This window comes from Mus caroli, unplaced genomic scaffold (assembly GCF_978045245.1).
Source record: "Mus caroli unplaced genomic scaffold, Mus_caroli_1 scaffold_12, whole genome shotgun sequence".
Classification (NCBI taxonomy): Eukaryota; Metazoa; Chordata; class Mammalia; order Rodentia; family Muridae; genus Mus; species Mus caroli.
In genome coordinates, this window is record NW_028227267.1 from 75,595,044 (window position 1) to 75,614,707 (window position 19,664).

The following is a 19,664-nucleotide window of genomic DNA, read 5'->3' on the forward strand; positions in this document are numbered from 1 at the left end:
CCACCATGTTCCGGTGTTAGGGACCCCAGGGATCTGTGTTCCAGTCACCAGGCTTGTACAACAAGCACATTTATACGCCAACCATCTCCTGTCCCTTTTTTGCTGTGACATGGTCTTACTATGTCACTCAGGTTGACCTTGAATACCACTTGCAACTCAGGCTAGCTTCAAACTTATGATCCTCCTGATTCTGGCCTGCACCACCAGCCCTAATTCTGTCCTACAATTTCACCATACAAACAGGTACCCGATTTAAACTATAATGTTTGGATATTTAACATATAATCCAAGAGGCTTATCATTCTCAAAGAGGAAATGACAAATCTTTCTCCTATAAATACAAATTTAAAGGACAAGAAAAAAAAAAAAAAGAAAAGAAAAGAAAGCAAACTTTGGTGGTTTTTATAAAGGTTCTGTATAATTTTAAGTCCAGTTCCCATGGAAAGCCACCCCCTAGACAGAGCCTTCTTCTGGGGAACCTCAGGAGTTTCACATGGGAAGAAGGCCAAAGTGACTGCCACGGTGCAGACATCAGGCTCACCTGACTACGACGCCTGTGGGTTTATACTGCGTCAGCAGGGGAAGAGTGGTGCCGAGTGCCCCACAACTGAGGGCTGCTGAGGACTGCCTCAGGGGTGCATTTGCGGCTCCTTTCCTCCTGTGGTCCATGTAGAAGGAGAGTGCTTCAGAGATGACAAAGAACAGGAAAACAAAAATTCACACAAAGGAAAAGAAAAGTGCCCTCACTAAGGCATATCACACAAAATTCTAAAAGCAAGTAATGAAATAAGCCTGCGAACTGGCCATTTGATGTACAGGGCACCAAACTGAAAAACAACATCCTGGGAAGACGAACTGGAGAGAGGCTGACTGTGGACCAGATCCTGAAGCTTAAGGGGAAAGAGGTTGCCACCAGCTCTGCGTCCTCTTAGGCTGCTGATGAAAAATTAAGTAATGGCCGGATCAGGGAAGAGAAACTGTGAATGTATGTCAATGACAGCACAAACTGCTTTTACTAAATTAATGGTTTTCTTTTTCTCTTCAGAAAAAGAATACATAAACACCTCAAAAGTATCAAGAAGGTAACCATTCACTCCATGTTGCTCACAGCACTAAATATCAAACGAGTCTGTCAGTCGGTCAGGAAAGGCAGACGGCCCGGGGGGCCTGGCTCCTGCTTCCCTTGTCACTCACGGATGAAAGCAGAATCCGCACCCTGACCACTCACTCACCCTCTCCACTTCATGGCACTTTTTCAGGGCATCCCCGTATCTCCCCAGGCGCTGATAGGCAGAAATGCACTCCGTCTCAAACCACATACACTGCATTTCATTTAGATTCTCCATGGCAGATGTTCCTTCCTAAAATGGAAACGTGCGTTTAATAAATATTAAGCAGCAAGCAATAAAACTACTCCCCAAGTTACATTAAAAAAAAAATCCTGACAAGAAAAAGTCACCTTTTCTTTTCCAACTCTGACCACAAGTATTATCCCAATAAATAGCAATGGGCATAAGTGACATTAAAGCTTGTGATATTTTTAAAAATTTATTAATTTATTTTGTATGTTTGTATATGTGTATACATACAAGGCACAACACTTTTGGAGGTCAGAGGACAATTTGAGGGCGTCAATGCTTTTCTTTCACCTTTGAGTCTTAAGGATCTACTTGCAGGTGCTGGCAGCGAGCACCTTCGTCACTGAGCCCTCTCTGCAGCCCTTCTCAATGGTTTCACTTACTCAGCTCCACGAGTGCTCATGACTTTTACAGAACGGACTCCACATTACTAAGACTATTTTTAAGCATCAAAGCTCTTATTTTAACTACTTTTCACCCTCGTTTTCTTTCTGCTACTTAACATTTTCTTGCGGACTCGAGGTCACTACTGCAAAGGCCTACTGCTGTTGCATGCTTCTCAGTCGGCTTTCAGGTTCCCGCCTTCCCGCTGTGGGCTAGGCTATTCCTCTGCTCACGCATCTGAAGCTGGTGTGTGTACAGTCTAAGCTATGGATGCCATTTAATATTTTTCAACACAAATGACTATCTCTGCAACTTCATCTTTATTTTTAAAAGTATAACAGAAGGGATAATAAAGGAGGAAAATATAGGACAAATATTTAGCTAAACAGTTAGACAGCTTAAATTTAAAACTGTCACAGAAAACACACAGGAAGAAATCTGAGCAATTCTGAAGATGACTTAATAGAAAATGAAAGAGATATCATACATTATAGAGGAGACAAATTTGAGATACGATCTTTTGTTTTGTTTTTTTTCGAGACAGGGTTTCTCTGTGTAGCCCTTGCTGGCCTCTAACTCAGAAATCCACATGGCTCTGCTCCCAAGTGCTAGAATTAAAGGCATGTGCTACTACTGCCTGGCTTATGAACTTAATTTTTAAAGTTATTTACTTTAAGGGACGGTGTCATTATCCAACCCTGGATCTCACTATGAAAACCAGCCTGGCCTTGAATTCACAAAGATCAGCCTGCTTCTGCCTCCTGCGTGCTGGGATTAAAGGTATGCACTACCATACCCAGCACAAACTGAATTTTGCAGCCAGGAGCACAAACACATCATGGCAAGAAGCCATAGTTAGAACACAGATTAATGGGATTTTAAAAATAGTTATTCTTAATAATTTAACGACAAACTTGTATCAGAGAACTTCAATTTTCCTAATTCAGGCAATCACATAGGTTATTTCCTACCCTTGTGAACCTGGAGCACATTTCCTCTGCTTCTTTTATCATATTTGCTCGAAGCATGTATTTGGCACATTTGGAATTGATGAATCTGTCGGCTGTGTCCAAAGACTGTGCTTCATCCATCCACTGTGCAGCTTCTTTGAGATTACCCATATGCTGTAGGAGAGGAGGAAAAACCACTTATAAACAAGTAAAAAGGAGTGTCATAGAAATGGAAAACAACGTATCAAAATGGGTTCCAAGTTTGACATGATTGTATCAGTTTACCTAAAAACTAGTTAATTATGATTTTACTAAGAACTGAACCAAATAGCTAACACTGATTACACAATAAAGAATTCTTTAGGATTATTAGAATATAGAAAAAACTGCATGAGAATTCTAGGAGTTACTGCTACTTTAAGTCTTTTTTTAAAATGACCCAGTTCCGGCTACCCAAAAATCAAGGGGGCTGGAGAAATGGCTCAGTGTAAGAGCTCCGACTGCTCTTCCAGAGGTCCTGAGTTCAAATCCCAACAACCACATGGTGGCTCACAACCATCTGTAATTAAATCAGACGCCCTCTTCTGGGGCTTCTGAAGACAGCTACATTGTACTTACATATAATAAATAGATTTTAAAAAAAAAAAAATCAAGATTAAAAACTTACCTTGTAAATTTTTGCTTTCATGTAGAATAATTCTATTAGTGTTGGAGTACTAGCAATTACAGCATTAATATATTCCAAAGCCAGAAAATACTGCCCAAGTTTATCATAATGCTGTGCCAGGAAATACTGGACCCAGACTAGGGTTGTTGGGGGTTCCTTCTCCCCGTTCTCTGCAATCAAACAAATATTAAACTGTTATAGGAAGAATGCTAAGTAAGTGTTCTCTCCCCAGTTCAGAATGAAATCAATTTCTATTATTAAGAGCAAAAGCTTAGCAAAAATGATCAGTCTCAACAGGAAGAGGTATGACTGTAACATCAAGTTCAAAGGTAACAGCCATTCAGAGAAATAAAGTCGTAGTTTAAGAGACTTCTAACCCTTAACTACTTCCAAATAAACAGTGCTAGAGAGAGAAACTATCTATCTAATTCTGGCTGAAAAAAAAAATACAGCGAACCAGAAAAATAATCAAAAGAAAAGTAACTTGGAGAAGAAACTACCTACCACTGCATGACTCAGCAGAAGCAAGAACTGCCGTATCACACGCGGCCCACATGTACAAAACACACGCTTCTAGCAAGCAGACAACAGAAGCAGATGAAGGTGTTCCAAGTTTACAAGGGTTACCTTGTCTAGTTGTCTCAATTAGCATAGTGTGATGGTTTGTATTTGCTTGGCTCAGGGAGTGGCACTATTAGGAAGTGTGACCTTGTTAGAGTAGGTGTGTCACCATGGGCGGGGGCTTTAAGATCTTCATCCTAGCTGCCTGGAAGCTGGTCTTCTAGCAGCCTTTGGATGAAGATGTAAGACTCTCAGCTCCTCCTGCACCATGCCTGCCTGGATGCTGCCATGCTCCTCATGCCTGCCTGGATGCTGCCATGCTCCTCATGCCTGCCTGGATGCTGCCATGCTCCTCATGCCTGTCTGGATGCTGCTGTGCTCCTCATGCCTGTCTGGATGCTGCCGTGCTCCTCATGCCTGTCTGGATGCTGCCGTGCTCCTCATGCCTGTCTGGATGCTGCCATGCTCCTTCCTGCCTTGATGATAATGGACTGAACCTCTGAACTTGTAAGCCAGGCCCCAATTAAATGTCCTTTTAAGAGTTGTCTTGGTCGTGGTGCCTGTTCACAGCAGTAAAACCCTAACTAAGACACACAGTATAAGCTTTAACACAGCCAGAGCATCCTGGCTCTGGTGAATAATATGGTGAAGTGAAGAAGAATATACCCCATGAGATAAAAAAAAAAAAAAAAAACCCTGATATGCCAGAAATCCAAAATTAGGGAACAAAGCCCAAAGTCAGCTAACAAAAGCAGCCACATAGCATACATTATTTGAGCTCTATTCTGCTCCCTATCCTGTACTAAAGAAGCAATCAAAATGGCCTGCACAGAATGGCAGATATGTCTACAATGAGGCAGAGTGAATTTACCTGGGTTATCTCAACAGAAGTATATGTAGCCAACTAATCAAATGACAAGACAATAATGCAAACACATTAAAACATAAATCAGAAAGCTGTGGTGGTTTGAATGAGAATGGGTCCCAATACACTCATATATTTGAATACTTGATCCTCAGTTGCTAAAACTATTTGAAAGAATTAGGAGGTGTGACCTTGTTAGAGGACCTGGCTTAAAGGTTTCAAAGCCCATGCCATTCCCAGTTAGCTCTCTCTGCCTAGTGCTCTTAGCTACTACTCCAGCACCATGTCTTTCTGCCTGTCTGCCATGCCTGTTTACCATGTTTCTTGTCTTAATGGTCATGGATAAGCTTCTGGAACCTTAAACCCATCCATAAACCCATATTAAATGTTTGTTGTCTTTGTATTGTTTTAGAAGTTGCCTTGGTCATGGTGCTTTGTCATGGCAATAGAAAAGTAAGTAGGAAAAATGCAAATAAGAACAAAAAAATCAAATATTTATCTTCCACATAATTCAGGAGACCAAAATATTTAAAGGAAGGTTTCTTAAAATAAATTCAGAACTGGGGTTATAAGTCAGTGGCATAGATAAGGCCCTTGGTTCAACCATAACCTGTCCTGCCCAGCTAATAGATGGGGAATAAGAATGAAGTAAGGAAGCCGGGCGTGGTGGCGCACGCCTTTTAATCCCAGCACTCGGGAGGCAGAGGCAGGTGGATTTCTGAGTTCGAGGCCAGCCTGGTCTACAGAGTGAGTTCCAGGATCAGCCAGGGCTACACAGAGAAACCCTGTCTTGAAAAACCAAAAAAAAAAAAAAAGAATGAAGTAAGGAATCCTCAATGATTGCCTAAATCCTTAGGTCAGAGGAACTTTATAACGGGCACATCAGCCTGATAAGAAACCCAGCATTAGAGATAACCAGAATGCCTCAAGCCTTCTGATATGATATAACCTCAAACACAAAGCACCATCTATGAAGTATTCAAACAACTGAAATCTATTAATCTCATTACCAGTGTTACATGAAATAAAAACAGCGAAAAACACAGTGATACCAAGAGAAAAAAATCAGCCAAATCCCTAAGAAAGAAAACAAGAGACTACAAAACAAATGAACTTTCAACAAAAAGCATTTTATCTTAAAGGAAGGAGAAATCATAAAATATAGTAAAAGTACTCAAGACCCATCAAATGTAAACCATGGGCCTTAATTAGATCTAGATTAAAGTAAACCAACTAAGCATCAATTTTGGACAGCAGGAGAAAAATACAAATGTGGACAGGCATTGGATATGAGATTAATTTTGTGTGTTTTAAACAAAGATGCATACTAAGGCCTTTACAGATAAAATAACATCTGGACTGTGCCTTAAAATACTTGAAGGTGTTAGATTGGAGTTAGGAGAAATAGCTCAGCAGTTTAGAGTACTGGCTGCTCTTCCAAAGGACCCAGGTCCAAGTCCCAGCATCCACATGGCAGCTCACAACTGATTGAAACTCCAGTTTCAAAGGATTTCATGTTCTGGGCCTCCATGGAGCACCACGCATGCAGGCAAAACATTCATATTTTTTTAAATTCAGAAATCAATAAACAATAAACTCCAAACTCCAAGTGTAATGTGAAAAAGACACATGAAGAACCTAAAGAAATTGTCTCATACCTTAAGCATTCTACAGGATTTTCTAAATTGTCTTTATTTATATATGTCTCCACAGAGAATCAAAGGGTCAAATCAGGCATGATTAAAATTAATAAAAGTACAGAAGAATTTAAGGATTCAGTGAAAAAAGATTCTAATTCAACTTAATACTCAATCTTGGACAAGCCATTCAACCTCAAGTTGACTAAGCTAACTAACTAAGGCTAACTCCCAGCCCAAAAAAAAAAAAAATATATATGGAAATTTTAAATGAAATAACACTAAAAATACTTTCATTCACTAATTCAAAACTAGTAAGTAGTCATTTGTGTAGCACACACATAATAAATGTAAAATAGTATTTCTGTGATTAAAATTAGGTTGAAATGAGCAATACAATTCCAATTTAGTGTAGGTTAAACTTACCATAAGGGCTAAAATAGCCATTCATTTTAAGAGAAGCTTCATAACTAGTAACAAGTTCCTGGATTATTGAAACCTGTTAAAGAAACATATTTTTTAAATGAAGGCATTTTTATTTGTGGACTAATCTGACTGGAATGACAATTTACATTTTACTTTTATTGATATGTGTGTGTCTATTTGTGTATATGAGATCTGCGTGCGGATGCTTAGAAAGACTGAAAGAGGCACCCAATCCCCTGAAACTGGAGTTAAGACAGATTCACAGGAACAGGTACAAACACTACACACAAAGAAAACATACTTTTCAGTGACGTGACTAGATTTTGTTTACTATTGTTTTAACCCCAGTGAAGAACAGAAAGTAGAACTGGGCTTCTTTTGAACGTGCATGCTGGGAACCGAACTCAGGTCGCCCTTATTGTTAACCCCAGTGAAGAACAGAAAGTAGAACTGGGCTTCTTTTGAACGTGCATGCTGGGAACCGAACTCAGGTCACCCTTAGACCAAGCAAGTGTTCTCCATCACTAAGCCATCTCTAGAGCCCCAAAACAATACATTTCAAAACCACGTTAACTAAACTAGAGGTATCAAAATACTATTTCCTCTAATCTCCCGATCAGAACATTTAGAAAACTGAGAAAAAATGCATTGCTGTCTTTATTAATGTTTTTAGAGAGAAAAAAGCAAAAACATCTCCATAAATTCTCATCTCAAGAAAAAGCCTGAGGTCTTTCTAGTTTGGTTGGTTTGGGTATCATTCCCTTGCCCCAGCATTGAGAATCAAACCTACCTTGGGCCTTCACAGTGAACCTAGGGTCTTCAAAGCATCTACATGTGAACTAGGTCCCCAACTCCAGAATCCTGACAGTCTTTAAGGACAAATTACCACAGTCACATGTTAATTAAATTGTCTTTGGTTCCCTATTTTGGCCTGTAAACTTAGAAACCACTATAAAAATGTTTAGATTTGCCAGGCATGGTGGCACACGCCTTTTAATCCCAGCACTCAAGAGGCAGAGGCAGGCGGATTTCTGAGTTCGAGGCCAGCCTGGTCTACAAAGTGAGTTCCAGGACAGCCAGGGCTATACAGAGAAACCCTGTCTCAAAACAAAACAAAGTTTAGATTTTATAAAATGCCACTACTTATAAAAAAGTGAAATGATCCAAAGTTTAAAAGTTTACATATTAACAATGACAGCTTAGTCAGTAGAATGCTTGTCACATTTAAGTATGAAGAGCTGAGTTCAAACCCTAGCACTCACATAGAAGCTGGCAAGAGAGAGCATCACAGCTGGCATCTGTAACCACCAAGCTGCTGAGGTGGAGACAGGAGGATTCGTGGAACTCACTGGCTAGCAGTCTAGCCAAATCAATGAGCTTCAGGTTCAACTAGAGTCCCTGTCTCAAAAAATAAAATGGTAGCTGGGCGGTGGTGGCGCACGCCTTTAATCCCAGCACTTGGGAGCAGAGGCAAGAAGATTTCTGAGTTCGAAGCCAGTCTGATCTACAGAGAGTTCCAGGACAGTCAGGGCTACACAGAGAAACCCTGTCTTGAAAAACAAAACAAAACAAAACAAAAAATAAAATGGAGAGCAAGTGAGGAAAAGACATGTACACACACTCATGCTCCTGTATGCACAGGCGCACAAACTCACAGGAACATGTACAAACTTCATATACAAACAACAAACAAAACATAGTTTTAAATGACTAGACTCTTTTGTTTACTACTGTTACCTCTGGCAAAGAACAGAAAGTAGAATCTGTGCTTAATACAATTAGAGGTCTTTTCTTCTAATTTCCTCATCTAAATACTGCCAAACCAAGGTCTAAGACCGTTTACTACTTTATGAAAATTGGAACTTTAAAATATTTTGATTTTCAAAACAATTAAATTTTACTTTCGCCATGCCTCTCTTACTAACTAATAAAAATGTACTATTTACACATTTCCTGCCAGTGAAGAATAGACCATGTGTCATAAAATCCTGAGCAGGTTTTGGTAGATATGGCTGTAAGGAACCTTCTACATGCATGCCACTAAGACAGAATAATTGTCTTCATTTTAAATCCAATTAATTTGCATCATACAAAGTCACAGAATAGCATCCATGAAGCCATGAATCATATCACTGGTTAAAAATTCCACTGTCCAACCCTTTAGCAAAAAGTGGTGAGAGGGAAGCCAAAATAAAACACTTCTCATGTTACTATACACCTGTCCATGACTCTAGTTCCAGGGGATCTGGTTTCCTTTTGCAGGCCTCTGAGAGCACTACGTATGCATAGTACGCATACATGCATGCAAGCAAAACATCCAGCACATATAATAATAAAATAAAATGAAACAAAAGCAAACAAAAAACACAGTCAAGCATATCTAGTGAAAATGTGGTATTAGTAGAAACTAGCTAAAATGATTCTTTAAAGACAAAGAGTGTTTAGTTAAATAACTTTGTTTTGTTTTTTTTTTTTTTATTTTTTTTTTTTTTCGAGACAGGGTTTCTCTGTGTAGTCGTGGCTGTCCTGGAACTCACTCTGTAGCCCAGGCTGGCCTCGAACTCATAAATCCGCCTGCCTCTGCCTCCCAAGTGCTGGGATTAAAGGCGTGCGCCACCACGCCCGGCTTGGTTTGTTTTTAATAGAGTCTAGGTATATATGACTAACAGGTCTGGAACTCACTACATAGCCCTGGCCTCAAAGTCAAAGCAATCTTTCCTTCTCATCCTTCTAACTGCTGGGATTACAAGCAAGTGGCAATATGTCCCACTGAACCACTACTGAAAGAGCCTTTGAGGCTGGGGAGTGTGCGTGCGTGTAAACCTAATCTAGGTCCTCAGGAGGGTGGCAAGCTTGAGACCCACAGAGACTGCACAGTACATTCATGTCCTGAAAGATAAGAGGTGTCTCTGATGTGAAATCCAAAAAGTTGACTTCGTGGGAGTAGACTTATTTTCACGAGAGGTCCAGAGGAGTGAGGAAGGGTAGGTTGCTCTAACAGGTACTGCATACAGACAGGAAGATGTGGCAGTTACTGAAACAGGAGAAGGGTATAGTCTACTGCTCTAACACTCACGAAACTGTATTGTAGCCTCCAGGGTCACGAATGTGGAAGACTCAAAGTGTTTGGTAGTATTTAAAGGTTGTTGAATGTGCAATGATAAGAAAGAAAAGAAAAGAAAAGAGAAGAGAAGAGAAGAGAAGAGAAGAGAAGAGAAGAGAAGAGAAGAGAAGAGAAGAGAAGAGAAGAGAAGAGAAGAGAAGAGAAAAGGCAAGGCAAGGCAAGGCAAGGCAAGGCAAGGCAAGGCAAGGCAAGGCAAGGCAAGGCGGGACATATGGTGAATACTAGGTAATTGTTACCATACAACAAGAACACTTTGCACTGCTAACTTCATCACACTACACAACGGCAACAAATGCGGGCTGGTGAGATGGCTCAGTGGGTAAGAGCACCCGACTGCTCTTCCGAAGGTCCAGAGTTCAAATCCCAGCAACCACATGGTGGCTCACAACCATCCGCAACGAGACCTGGCGCCCTCTTTCTAGAGTGTCTGAAGACAGCTACAGTGTACTTACATATAATAAATAAATCTTTAAAAAAAAAAAAAAAAACAAATGCTATCTAAAACACCTTGGCTCAAATTCAAGACAACTATACTATAAATTACAGTATTTTTTATACATAAAAAATGTCTGTTCTTATAGCAACATTATGACTTAATTGCAAAAAGTCATTCAATATTTCTCCTACCATCATCCTTCAGCCCTAGGGATGAAATGTTACTATGTCTTTGGTGTCTATTATAAGAATAATTTTTAAATTGCTATGTAAGCTACTGGCATGAGTTTCACTAAAATCATCCTTCTCCTCCTCCTCCTCCTCCTCCTCCTCCTCCTCCTCCTCCTCCTCCTCCTCCTCCAATGGGGATGGGAGAGATGGCTCAGGAGTAAAGAACACTGGCTGCTTTTCCAAAAGTCTGAGTTCAGTTCCAAGCATTGGTTCAGGCAGCTCGCAACCCTCTAACCCCAGTTTCAGGAATCTGATGTTCTCTTCTGGCTTCTCTGAGAACTATGTATGCATGTGTTTCACAGACAGACATTCAGACAAAGCACCCATATACATAAAAATAAACACATCTTAAAAGAATAATTCAATGAATTTTGGCTTGAGATTAGGACAAAATTTCCAAATATTTCTGAAAAGTCATAAATATGCTTTTGCCATTTTGCCCTTTACATTTATGTAGAACAGTATTCTCAACATTGACAAATATAAAACCAAACTATCAATCAACTGTGAAACACGGCAGAAGGTAAGCTAAGGAGATGGCTCAGTAGGCAACCCCCTTCGCCACTTAATCCCTAGAACTCACTCACACACAAGCTGGGCCGAGTAGCATGTGCCTGTGATCTAAATGCCCCATGATGAGATGGGAGGCAGAAGCATCACAGTGTCTCACTGGCATGGTATACACACTAGCATGGTATACACAGCCAATGACAATGATAAGACACTTCTCAAACAAGGTAAAGGGCAGAGACTAACACAAAAGCTACGCTCCAACCTCCATACCCATGCCATGGGATGTGCACACTCACACACATCACAAACTAACAATCAGTTTAAAAGAATTGTGTTCTATGTCCTCCAGTATGAAATATGTACTGAAGATTTAATCCTTTAGGTAAAAACAGATAAACACACCCATCATTAGCATGCAAATTTGCTCTCATTTTAAATAAACAATATAACTATATATGGACAAAGATGGTGTTGTTTTAAAATAAATGTCATCATGGCTTATTATCAGTAAATGTTTGATCTACATATTTATTTTATATACTTATAAACACAAAGGTCAGTAAAAACTTCTCAGGCAAAAGGGGGTCACGAGTGAAAAAATTCACGGATCCCTGCTTTACAGGTCCTAACAATTTATTATATTCCTTCTAAAACTACAAGACAGGAGTTCCACATTCCCTAACACACATGGTTCATTTCAGGAGCCAGAGATATTAATTACCCTATCCAGTCACTAGATACTGTATGTATGTACAGAACTGGCACACTGCACTTCATAATTATCCGTATTCTCTATCAGTAAAATAAATAAAAGCTAACTCTCAATTTTTTTTGTTTTTGTTTTTCAAGACAGGGTTTCTCTATGTAGCCCTGGCTGTCCTGGAACTCACTCTGTAGACCAGGCTGGCCTCTGCCTCCCGAGTGCTGGCATTAAAGGCGAGTGCCACCACGCCCAGCTGCTAACTCTCAATTTTATCACTATTTATTTTTCAAAAAAATGTTGAAAATCAAATAAGCTCACGATGCTGGGTATAGTGGCATACGCTTTTAATTTCAGCACTGAACAAGTAGGAGCAGGTAGATTTCTGTGTCTTTCAGGGCTACTTAGTGAGATCCTATCTTGGATGGATGGATGGATGGATGGATGGATGGATGGATGGATGGATGGATGGGCAAACAAGTAAACAAATTCATGATCTGAAAATTAATAGAATTATTTGTTTTCAAAGGAACAGTTCAGAAGGTGGAATCCAGGGATCATTATCATCAAGACTGGCCCTAGGGATGTACATTTTTTAAAAAATATTTATTTGTTTAATGTATATGAATGTATATCTTCTGCATGTTAGAAGAAGGTATCAGAACTCATTATAGATGGTCATAAGCCACCATGTGGCTGGGAATTGAACTCATGACCTGGAAGAGCAGACAGTGCTCTTAACTGCTAAGCCATCTCTCCAGCCCAAGATGTACATTTTAAAAAATATTTAGTTTATGTAAAAGTATTTTGTCTGAGCCAGGCATTGTGTCCTATGCTTTAATCCCAGCACACAGGAAGCAGAGGCAGGTGGATCTCAAAGTTTGAGGCCAACCTGATCTATAGAGCTAATTCCAGGACAGCCAGGGCTTTGTCCTGACAAAGAAACCCTGTCTCAAAACCAAAACAACAACAACAAAAGGAGAGGGGGGGGTGGTGTTGGCTGTATGTATGTATGTATGTATGTATGTATGTATGTAGAAGTAGGTATTGGTTCCCTTGAAACTGGAGTTACAGATAGTTTTATGCTACTACATAGGTACTGAAACCAAACCCAGGTCTTCTACAAGAACAGCCAATACTCTTAGGCACTGAGCCATCTCTCCAGGCCCCAAGATGTACATTTTTAGACAATCCATACAGAATCAAAAAACAGAAAATCGGTTCTCTCTGTTTAACAAGCCTTCTAGTTAAAACATACACAAGAGTTTGAGAAGCACTGATACAACAAATTTAAAGGTAGCAGACATCTTTTAATGTAGCGTAACCATCCCACCAATCTTTCTTAGAATACATGCAACTTATATCTTTCAGGCGTAGAAATTGTTCAAATTGTTTTAAGTATGTGGAAATTATTTTTGTTTTCAATTGACTTACACTGTCATCTAGTGACTGGTTAAACACAGTAGCTAGCATAGATTTTTTAAAAAAAACAATTTTTCATATTTATTTTTTGTGTGTGCACACTAGTATTCCTTTCCCCAGTCAAGAACAACATAGCACACGTGGAGGCTATCTGGGAAGCCTCCAAGCGTCTCCTCTTATCCCATCACATGCGTCCCAGGAATCTAACTCCGGTTCTTAGGCTTGTTGGCAATAACCATTAACCTGCTGAACCATCTTGCCAGCCCCAAACACGGACTTCAAATAGGATTTACCATACGGTTCTGGACTAAAGCACACTTTCTGAACCAATTTTAAATAACTTAAGTACAACTAAGTGGATGTGGTGAACAGGCCTTTAATCCCAGCACTCAGGAGGCGGAGGCAGATCTCTGTGAGTTCAAAGTCAATATGGTCTACACAGTGAGTTCCAGGACAGCCAGAACTACATAGTAGAGACTGCATCAGAAATTTTTTATCAAAAATGACATTTGGGACTAGCAAGACAGCTCAGTGGGTCCGGACTTGCCTCACAAGTTCAATGTCCCAAGTCAACCCCTTGAACCTATGATAAAAAGATAATCAACTCCCAAAAGCTGTCCTTTGACTTTCACAAGGGTGTCTTGGCATGTGCACACCTGTACTCATACTTTATACACACAAAAATAATTTAAAATTTAAATTTTTCTCATAGGAGCCCACTTCATTTCACTATTTCAATATCAAGTAGGTAATATGTAATATGTAAAAATGAGCCCATTCATTTGTCATAGACTGAAAGCTCATTTTGTGTGTGAGGTATGTGCTGTGTGTGGCATATGCGCCTGAGTGAAGGTGTGCATGAACAGAGCCAGAACAAGACACCTGTGTCTTCCTTTGTCACCTGCCTTATTACCTTTAGACAGGGTCTTACCCAGTAAACCAGCTCACCCATTGTGCCAGACTGTGGGACACTGAGAATTTGAGAACTGTGGGAAAGCACAGCCATACCTAGGTTTTTAATTAGGTGTTGGAATTCAAACTCAGGTCCTCCACTTTAATTCCTAACTGATGTCACTCCTGGAAGACAACAGCAATTTTAGGAAGTAGCTATGTGGGAGAAAGGTCTCTGGCAATGTGTGTCTTTCATAGTATACTGAGATTCCAGCCCTTTCCTTCCCCCTTTCCATTCCTGCTGGCCTACAATTACACAAGCAAGTCTGCTTCCTTACACACTCCCTTCACCAAGATGTTGTTTTGCCAGAGCCAAGAAATCACAGACCAAACCTTAAAACTGAACCCAAATAAGCCTTTCCTTAACTGAAGCTATTTATCACTGATATTTTCTCACACTGATGGAAACCAACACAATGTTTCAAACTTTTCACAAACTTTAAACCTTCTAATTCTAACCATCCTCTCCTGTTAAGTATTTTCTCCAAGCAGTTATATTTGATTAGGACTAAAGAAGCTCTGTTAAATTTATTATTAAATTAAAAGAAACTCTACTAAAGCTTCATTAAAAGCCAGCCTGGGAAAGTATTTGTGCCTGTTGCAGAGATAACTTCCTAAAGCATGGCCTTTGACCTATGGTCTTTATGACTTAAGCTCAAACAGATGAGTGACAAAGTCAGAATTCCCAACAAGCTATGAGTCCACTAAACAAGAACCTGCCTACAAATGGAACCTGAGACGACTGTTGTTCAGTGGGAACCTCAAGGCTTCACGAGCCAATCAGATGTTCTAATCACTGATCTTCCTTCCAACATTTTATTACTCACAAGCATCACTTTTACAAATATGGGTCAGACCTAAATAACCTGATAGAGGTTTGATGAAAATCTCAATGTCCAACAGTGCCTTTTAAAATGTCGGACTATAAAAAGACCAGCCACAAGATTCCAGACTTTAGTAAGTAAGAAACAATGCTTAGGAATAAAGTATAACTTTCTTCCTATTAGTCCTTTCCCCTTTTCAGTGGGGAGGGTCTATGTTCCAGGAGTTAAGTCTCCCATCCTGAGCTAAAGTGATCCTCCTGCTTTGTCTCCCAAGCAACAGGAACTGCAAGTGTGTGCTTGCACCTGGCTTTCCTGTCAGAGCCTAAGTAACCATTCATCTTTCAAATTGACAGCTACAACTTAGGTGAGGAAGCAGTTTCGTTACCATACTCACTTGTATGCAAAGGTACACAAGGGAAGCGGAGTAGGGGAGGGAGAGGGAGAGGGGGAGGGGGAGGGGGAGGGAGGGAGGGAGGGAGGGGAGAGGGGGAGGGGGAGAGAGAATGAATGAGTGTGTGTGTGAGTGTGATGTCTGTGCATGTACCCTGTTGTTTGAAACCCGGGACTAGTTACTTATATGCGAGGCCACTTGGCACACGAGCCCCAGGAATCCCCATCTCCCCAGTACTAGATTGTGCGACCATGCCCACCTTTGCATGTACGCTCACATAGCAAGCTCTAAGTGCTGAATGAGCTATCCTCCCAACGCCTAAAACTACTGCACCTATTAGGATTTAACCTATTAACTAAAACTAGCTGTTCTGATTCCACTGACCTATTTCACTGTTAAATTCAGCGATCCATGCCAACTTTAATATGATCACAAACTGGGGAAAATAAAAAACAAACAAACAAACAAACAACCCTATACTGTGAAATATATAATGACTTATGAATATCTAAATATAAAGTTCTAATAATATGTTTGGTTTGGTTTTTTTTGGGGGGGGGGCGGGGGGAGCAGGTCTCACTATGTAGCCCAGACAGACCTGGAATTAACTGTGAAAGTCGTCAAGCTAGCTTCATAGTCTTGCCAGTTCTTCTGCCTCAGCCTTTCAAGGACTAGGATTACAAATGTGGTCCATCACATCCAGCTGTGTATCACTTTTCTTTTTTTGGTTTTTCAGGACAGGATTTCTTTCTGCAGTAGTACTGGCTGACCCAAAGCTTGCTCTATAGACCAGGATGGCCCTGAACTCAAGAAATCTGCCTACCTCTGCCTCCCTAGTGCTGGGGATAAATTAAAGGTGTGCTCAGCATATCTCAGTCTTTTGAAAATACTTTTCTTTTCTCTAAACTTTACAGCACCATGCACAATTCCTTTGTTATCACTTATACCATATGCATATACTTTCGGAATACAGAACTGATATATCAGGTACAACTATTTGGTATAGAAGATAAAAAGGGAAACGACACAATAGAGAAAATAATTAAATCATAATATAGTTTATAGAAATCTTGCAATAATAATAGCAAATCTGCATAAAAACCAAACTTACCTTTTCTGTATTACAATACAAAGATTTCAAAGTAGTGAACAGAGGTGGACACCCTTTGCTAAAGTTTGGTCTCAGGAACTTATCCATGAGTTCTCGAAATTTTTTACCTAGAGATAAAAGCAAACTGTGGTTGATTGAGTCAACTCTTAAAGAACTGAACAGATAAAGTTCCTTCAGAACAATGATTCTGCAACCAGATTTAAACCCCTGAAGTCAGCACTATCTTGTCCCATAAAAAAGCATACTAGCAATGTTTCAGTTGACATTTCCCCTAGTTTCCATAAGGAATGCTTCAGAAACAGATAAATGAATGCCTATGCAGCCTTAAGTATAATTTACTGACTACCTGACTGTAATCATAACTAGTCTCCCTAATCTCCCGAGTATAAACTTGGTCCGAACTCCTAAAGACAACTGATACAGTGTTTGCACATACTCTATGACAGGTACGGCAGTCAAGAAATAACTAATTATCTTCTGAAACACTAAAGTTGTACCACCAATTTCCCTGTCTGTTCACTCCCCAGGCATGTGTCAGGCCTCCTACTACACCCTTAGCATTATTCAGGTACTGGCAATACAGCACTCATTACTGCAAAAATGTAAAAATATTTACCACAGAGAACATCTTCTAGAGACTAAGAATGACACTGAAAGAATGTTACAGATTATACTGAACTAAGGCACTTAGCTATGAAATAATAAACACCTATTTACACCATCAAACAAGTACATTCCCTATTATTGCTACCTGTAACAAAAATGTCTAGAATCTTTGGTTGTTTTATGAGACAGAAGCGTGCTGTATCTCAATCAGGAGAATAAGAGTTACTTTTACAGACAGACAAACAGACAGACATAAAACTCTAGAAGAAAAAGAAAACTTAAACCACTAGTGGTATCTATTAATTTCAAAAGTACTATTGGCATTACAAAGATATCCTAGTAGTACCTGGGACGAAACTCAGCGGTAACCTCCTGGGTGAAAACGCTCTGGGGTGCTGCTTGCTGATGTCCTCATAAACCTGAAGCCTCTCGTCTAGAGAACCTAGTGTCAGTGAAAAGGTGAGATTATAGCATCGCAACTTTTATTTAAACTAGCAATCAACTTTAAGACAAAAATTGCATTGTCAGTATCAAAGCTGCTCACAATTTTGTACAAAATTACATTTAAAACTGTGGTGGTAAAAATACTGTAATCAGGAAGTCATCACCCTGATATGTATATGTGTGTAGGGTGGGTGTTGTTTGCTGTTTGTTGGTTTGTTTTTAGACAGGGTCTTACTACATAACCCTGGTTGGTTAAAGGCTCCCTACCGCACTGCTCCCAAATACTAGGATTAAATGCATGTGCCACTTCTTAAAATTATCCTTTGAAATCAAATCTCCAGGAAACCCATCTCTTCTCGACTGCAGACTACACACCACTCAACTGAACCACTTACATCAAGTCAGAGATATGCTGCATTTCTCTTCTCCTTAACTTCCAAACCGTAAAAAAGAAGATCACTCTATAACATATTGTCTATAAGATACCTTATATAAATCCTCTAAACTAATGGGGCCTCCCCTACAAGTCTACAATACCTATTAAGCTTAAGTAACAGTTTTAAGAAATATAGATTAAAAATGAACTATATTTCTCAATTTCTTTGACACTTAAAATCTTCAATGAAATTCCATATGAAACAAAACAAAACAAAAACCTTATTAAAAGAGATTCTTTATAGAGGTAACAGAGATGGCTCAGTCACTAACAGTACTTGTTTCTCTTGCCAAGTACCTGGGTTTAATTCCCAGTACCCACATGGTATCTGTAATTCCAACCCAGAGGACCTAGCACCCTCTTCTGGCATCTTTGAGCACCAGGTACACACATATATGCAGACATTCATGCACATAAAATATAAATTAGTGTAAAACAACAACAAAAAAAGAATAGATTCTTTAAAGTGGAAACTATTTCTCCCAAATAACACAACAGATGTGATAAATTCCATCCAAGAATCATTTAATTTTTAGTGCCATAAAGAAAATCCATACAAGAATAACATACTATATCCAGAATAGTAACTGTGTGAAATTCCTGCGCAATTTATAGATACTATCATGTATCAATCAGACTACCTATAGTAATGTTTTACGGAAAAATTAAACAAATCTATTTAAGATATAAGGTTTTAAGTATATTATAATTCAGATCAAAAAAATATATTTTTAAGAATAACCCATAGTCCCAGGCATGGTGGCACATTCCTTTAATCCCAGTACTAGGAAAGCAGGAGCAGGTGGGTAGCTCTGATTTCAAGGCTAGCCTTGGTCTACACAGGAGTTCCAATACAGCTAAGGTTGTACTGGAGATACTGTTTCTGAACAAACAATCTTTGGTAAGTGCAAACAAGTTATCTTCACAGTAAATGAGCTACTTGTATCAAAATTATAAAAGATTGTATTTGGCTGGGCGTGGTGGTGCACACCTTTAATCCCAGCATTTGGGAGGTGAATTTCTGAGTTCAAGGTCAGCCTGGTCTACAGAATGAGTTCTAGGACAGCCAGGGCTACACAGAGAAACCCTGTCTCAAAAAAACAAATAAACAAACAAAAAGCAATAGTTAATACTATCAAGCACTTTAAGATGTGAACTATGGCACACTCATTTTATTAAAACATTTAAGGACTTCATTATCAATTGCTATGTCAGTGTGGTAGTTAACCTTCACTGTCAACTTGAATGGGTTTGGAACCAAATAAAACAAACCTCTGGGAGGTTAAACAGACAAGGGAAAATCCAGAGAATATGAGTAGCACCACCCCGTGGGTTGGAAACCAAGGGTAGAAAGCGAGAGAAGGGGAAGCTAGCTGAGTGCTCACAAATCACCTGTTCCCTGCCACTTCCTGTCCCACCCCCAGGCCTACAATGGGCCAAAATAAGCCTTTCTTGTTTTTATCTAGTGACTAAGCATTTGTTAATAACTAGGCATTTAAAGAGAAAAGCCAGAGCTATTGTAAATTTCCAACTTGAATACATGTAATTTTTTAATAAATCTTTTTAAAATTTATTTATTATTATACATAAATACATTATGTAGCTGTCTTCAGATGCAATGGGCGTCA

At 39.5% G+C, this 19,664-nt stretch overlaps 1 protein-coding gene across 3 annotated transcripts in view; it reads right to left on the reverse strand.

Annotated features, from left to right (window-relative positions):
- Nucleotides 1–19,664, reverse strand: part of Naa16 (N-alpha-acetyltransferase 16, NatA auxiliary subunit) — a 53,052-nt gene that overhangs the window by 15,772 nt on the left and 17,616 nt on the right. For all 3 annotated transcript variants that reach the window (XM_085828795.1, XM_021182000.3, XM_029469127.2), the window contains 6 exons: nt 17,503–17,598; nt 16,551–16,657; nt 6,849–6,921; nt 3,360–3,529; nt 2,714–2,866; nt 1,233–1,361 (listed from right to left, as the gene is read on the reverse strand). In XM_085828795.1, coding sequence (XP_085684921.1) covers nt 1,233–1,361; nt 2,714–2,866; nt 3,360–3,529; nt 6,849–6,921; nt 16,551–16,657; nt 17,503–17,598 — 728 coding nt within the window. The remainder of the gene's footprint in view (nt 1–1,232; nt 1,362–2,713; nt 2,867–3,359; nt 3,530–6,848; nt 6,922–16,550; nt 16,658–17,502; nt 17,599–19,664) is intronic.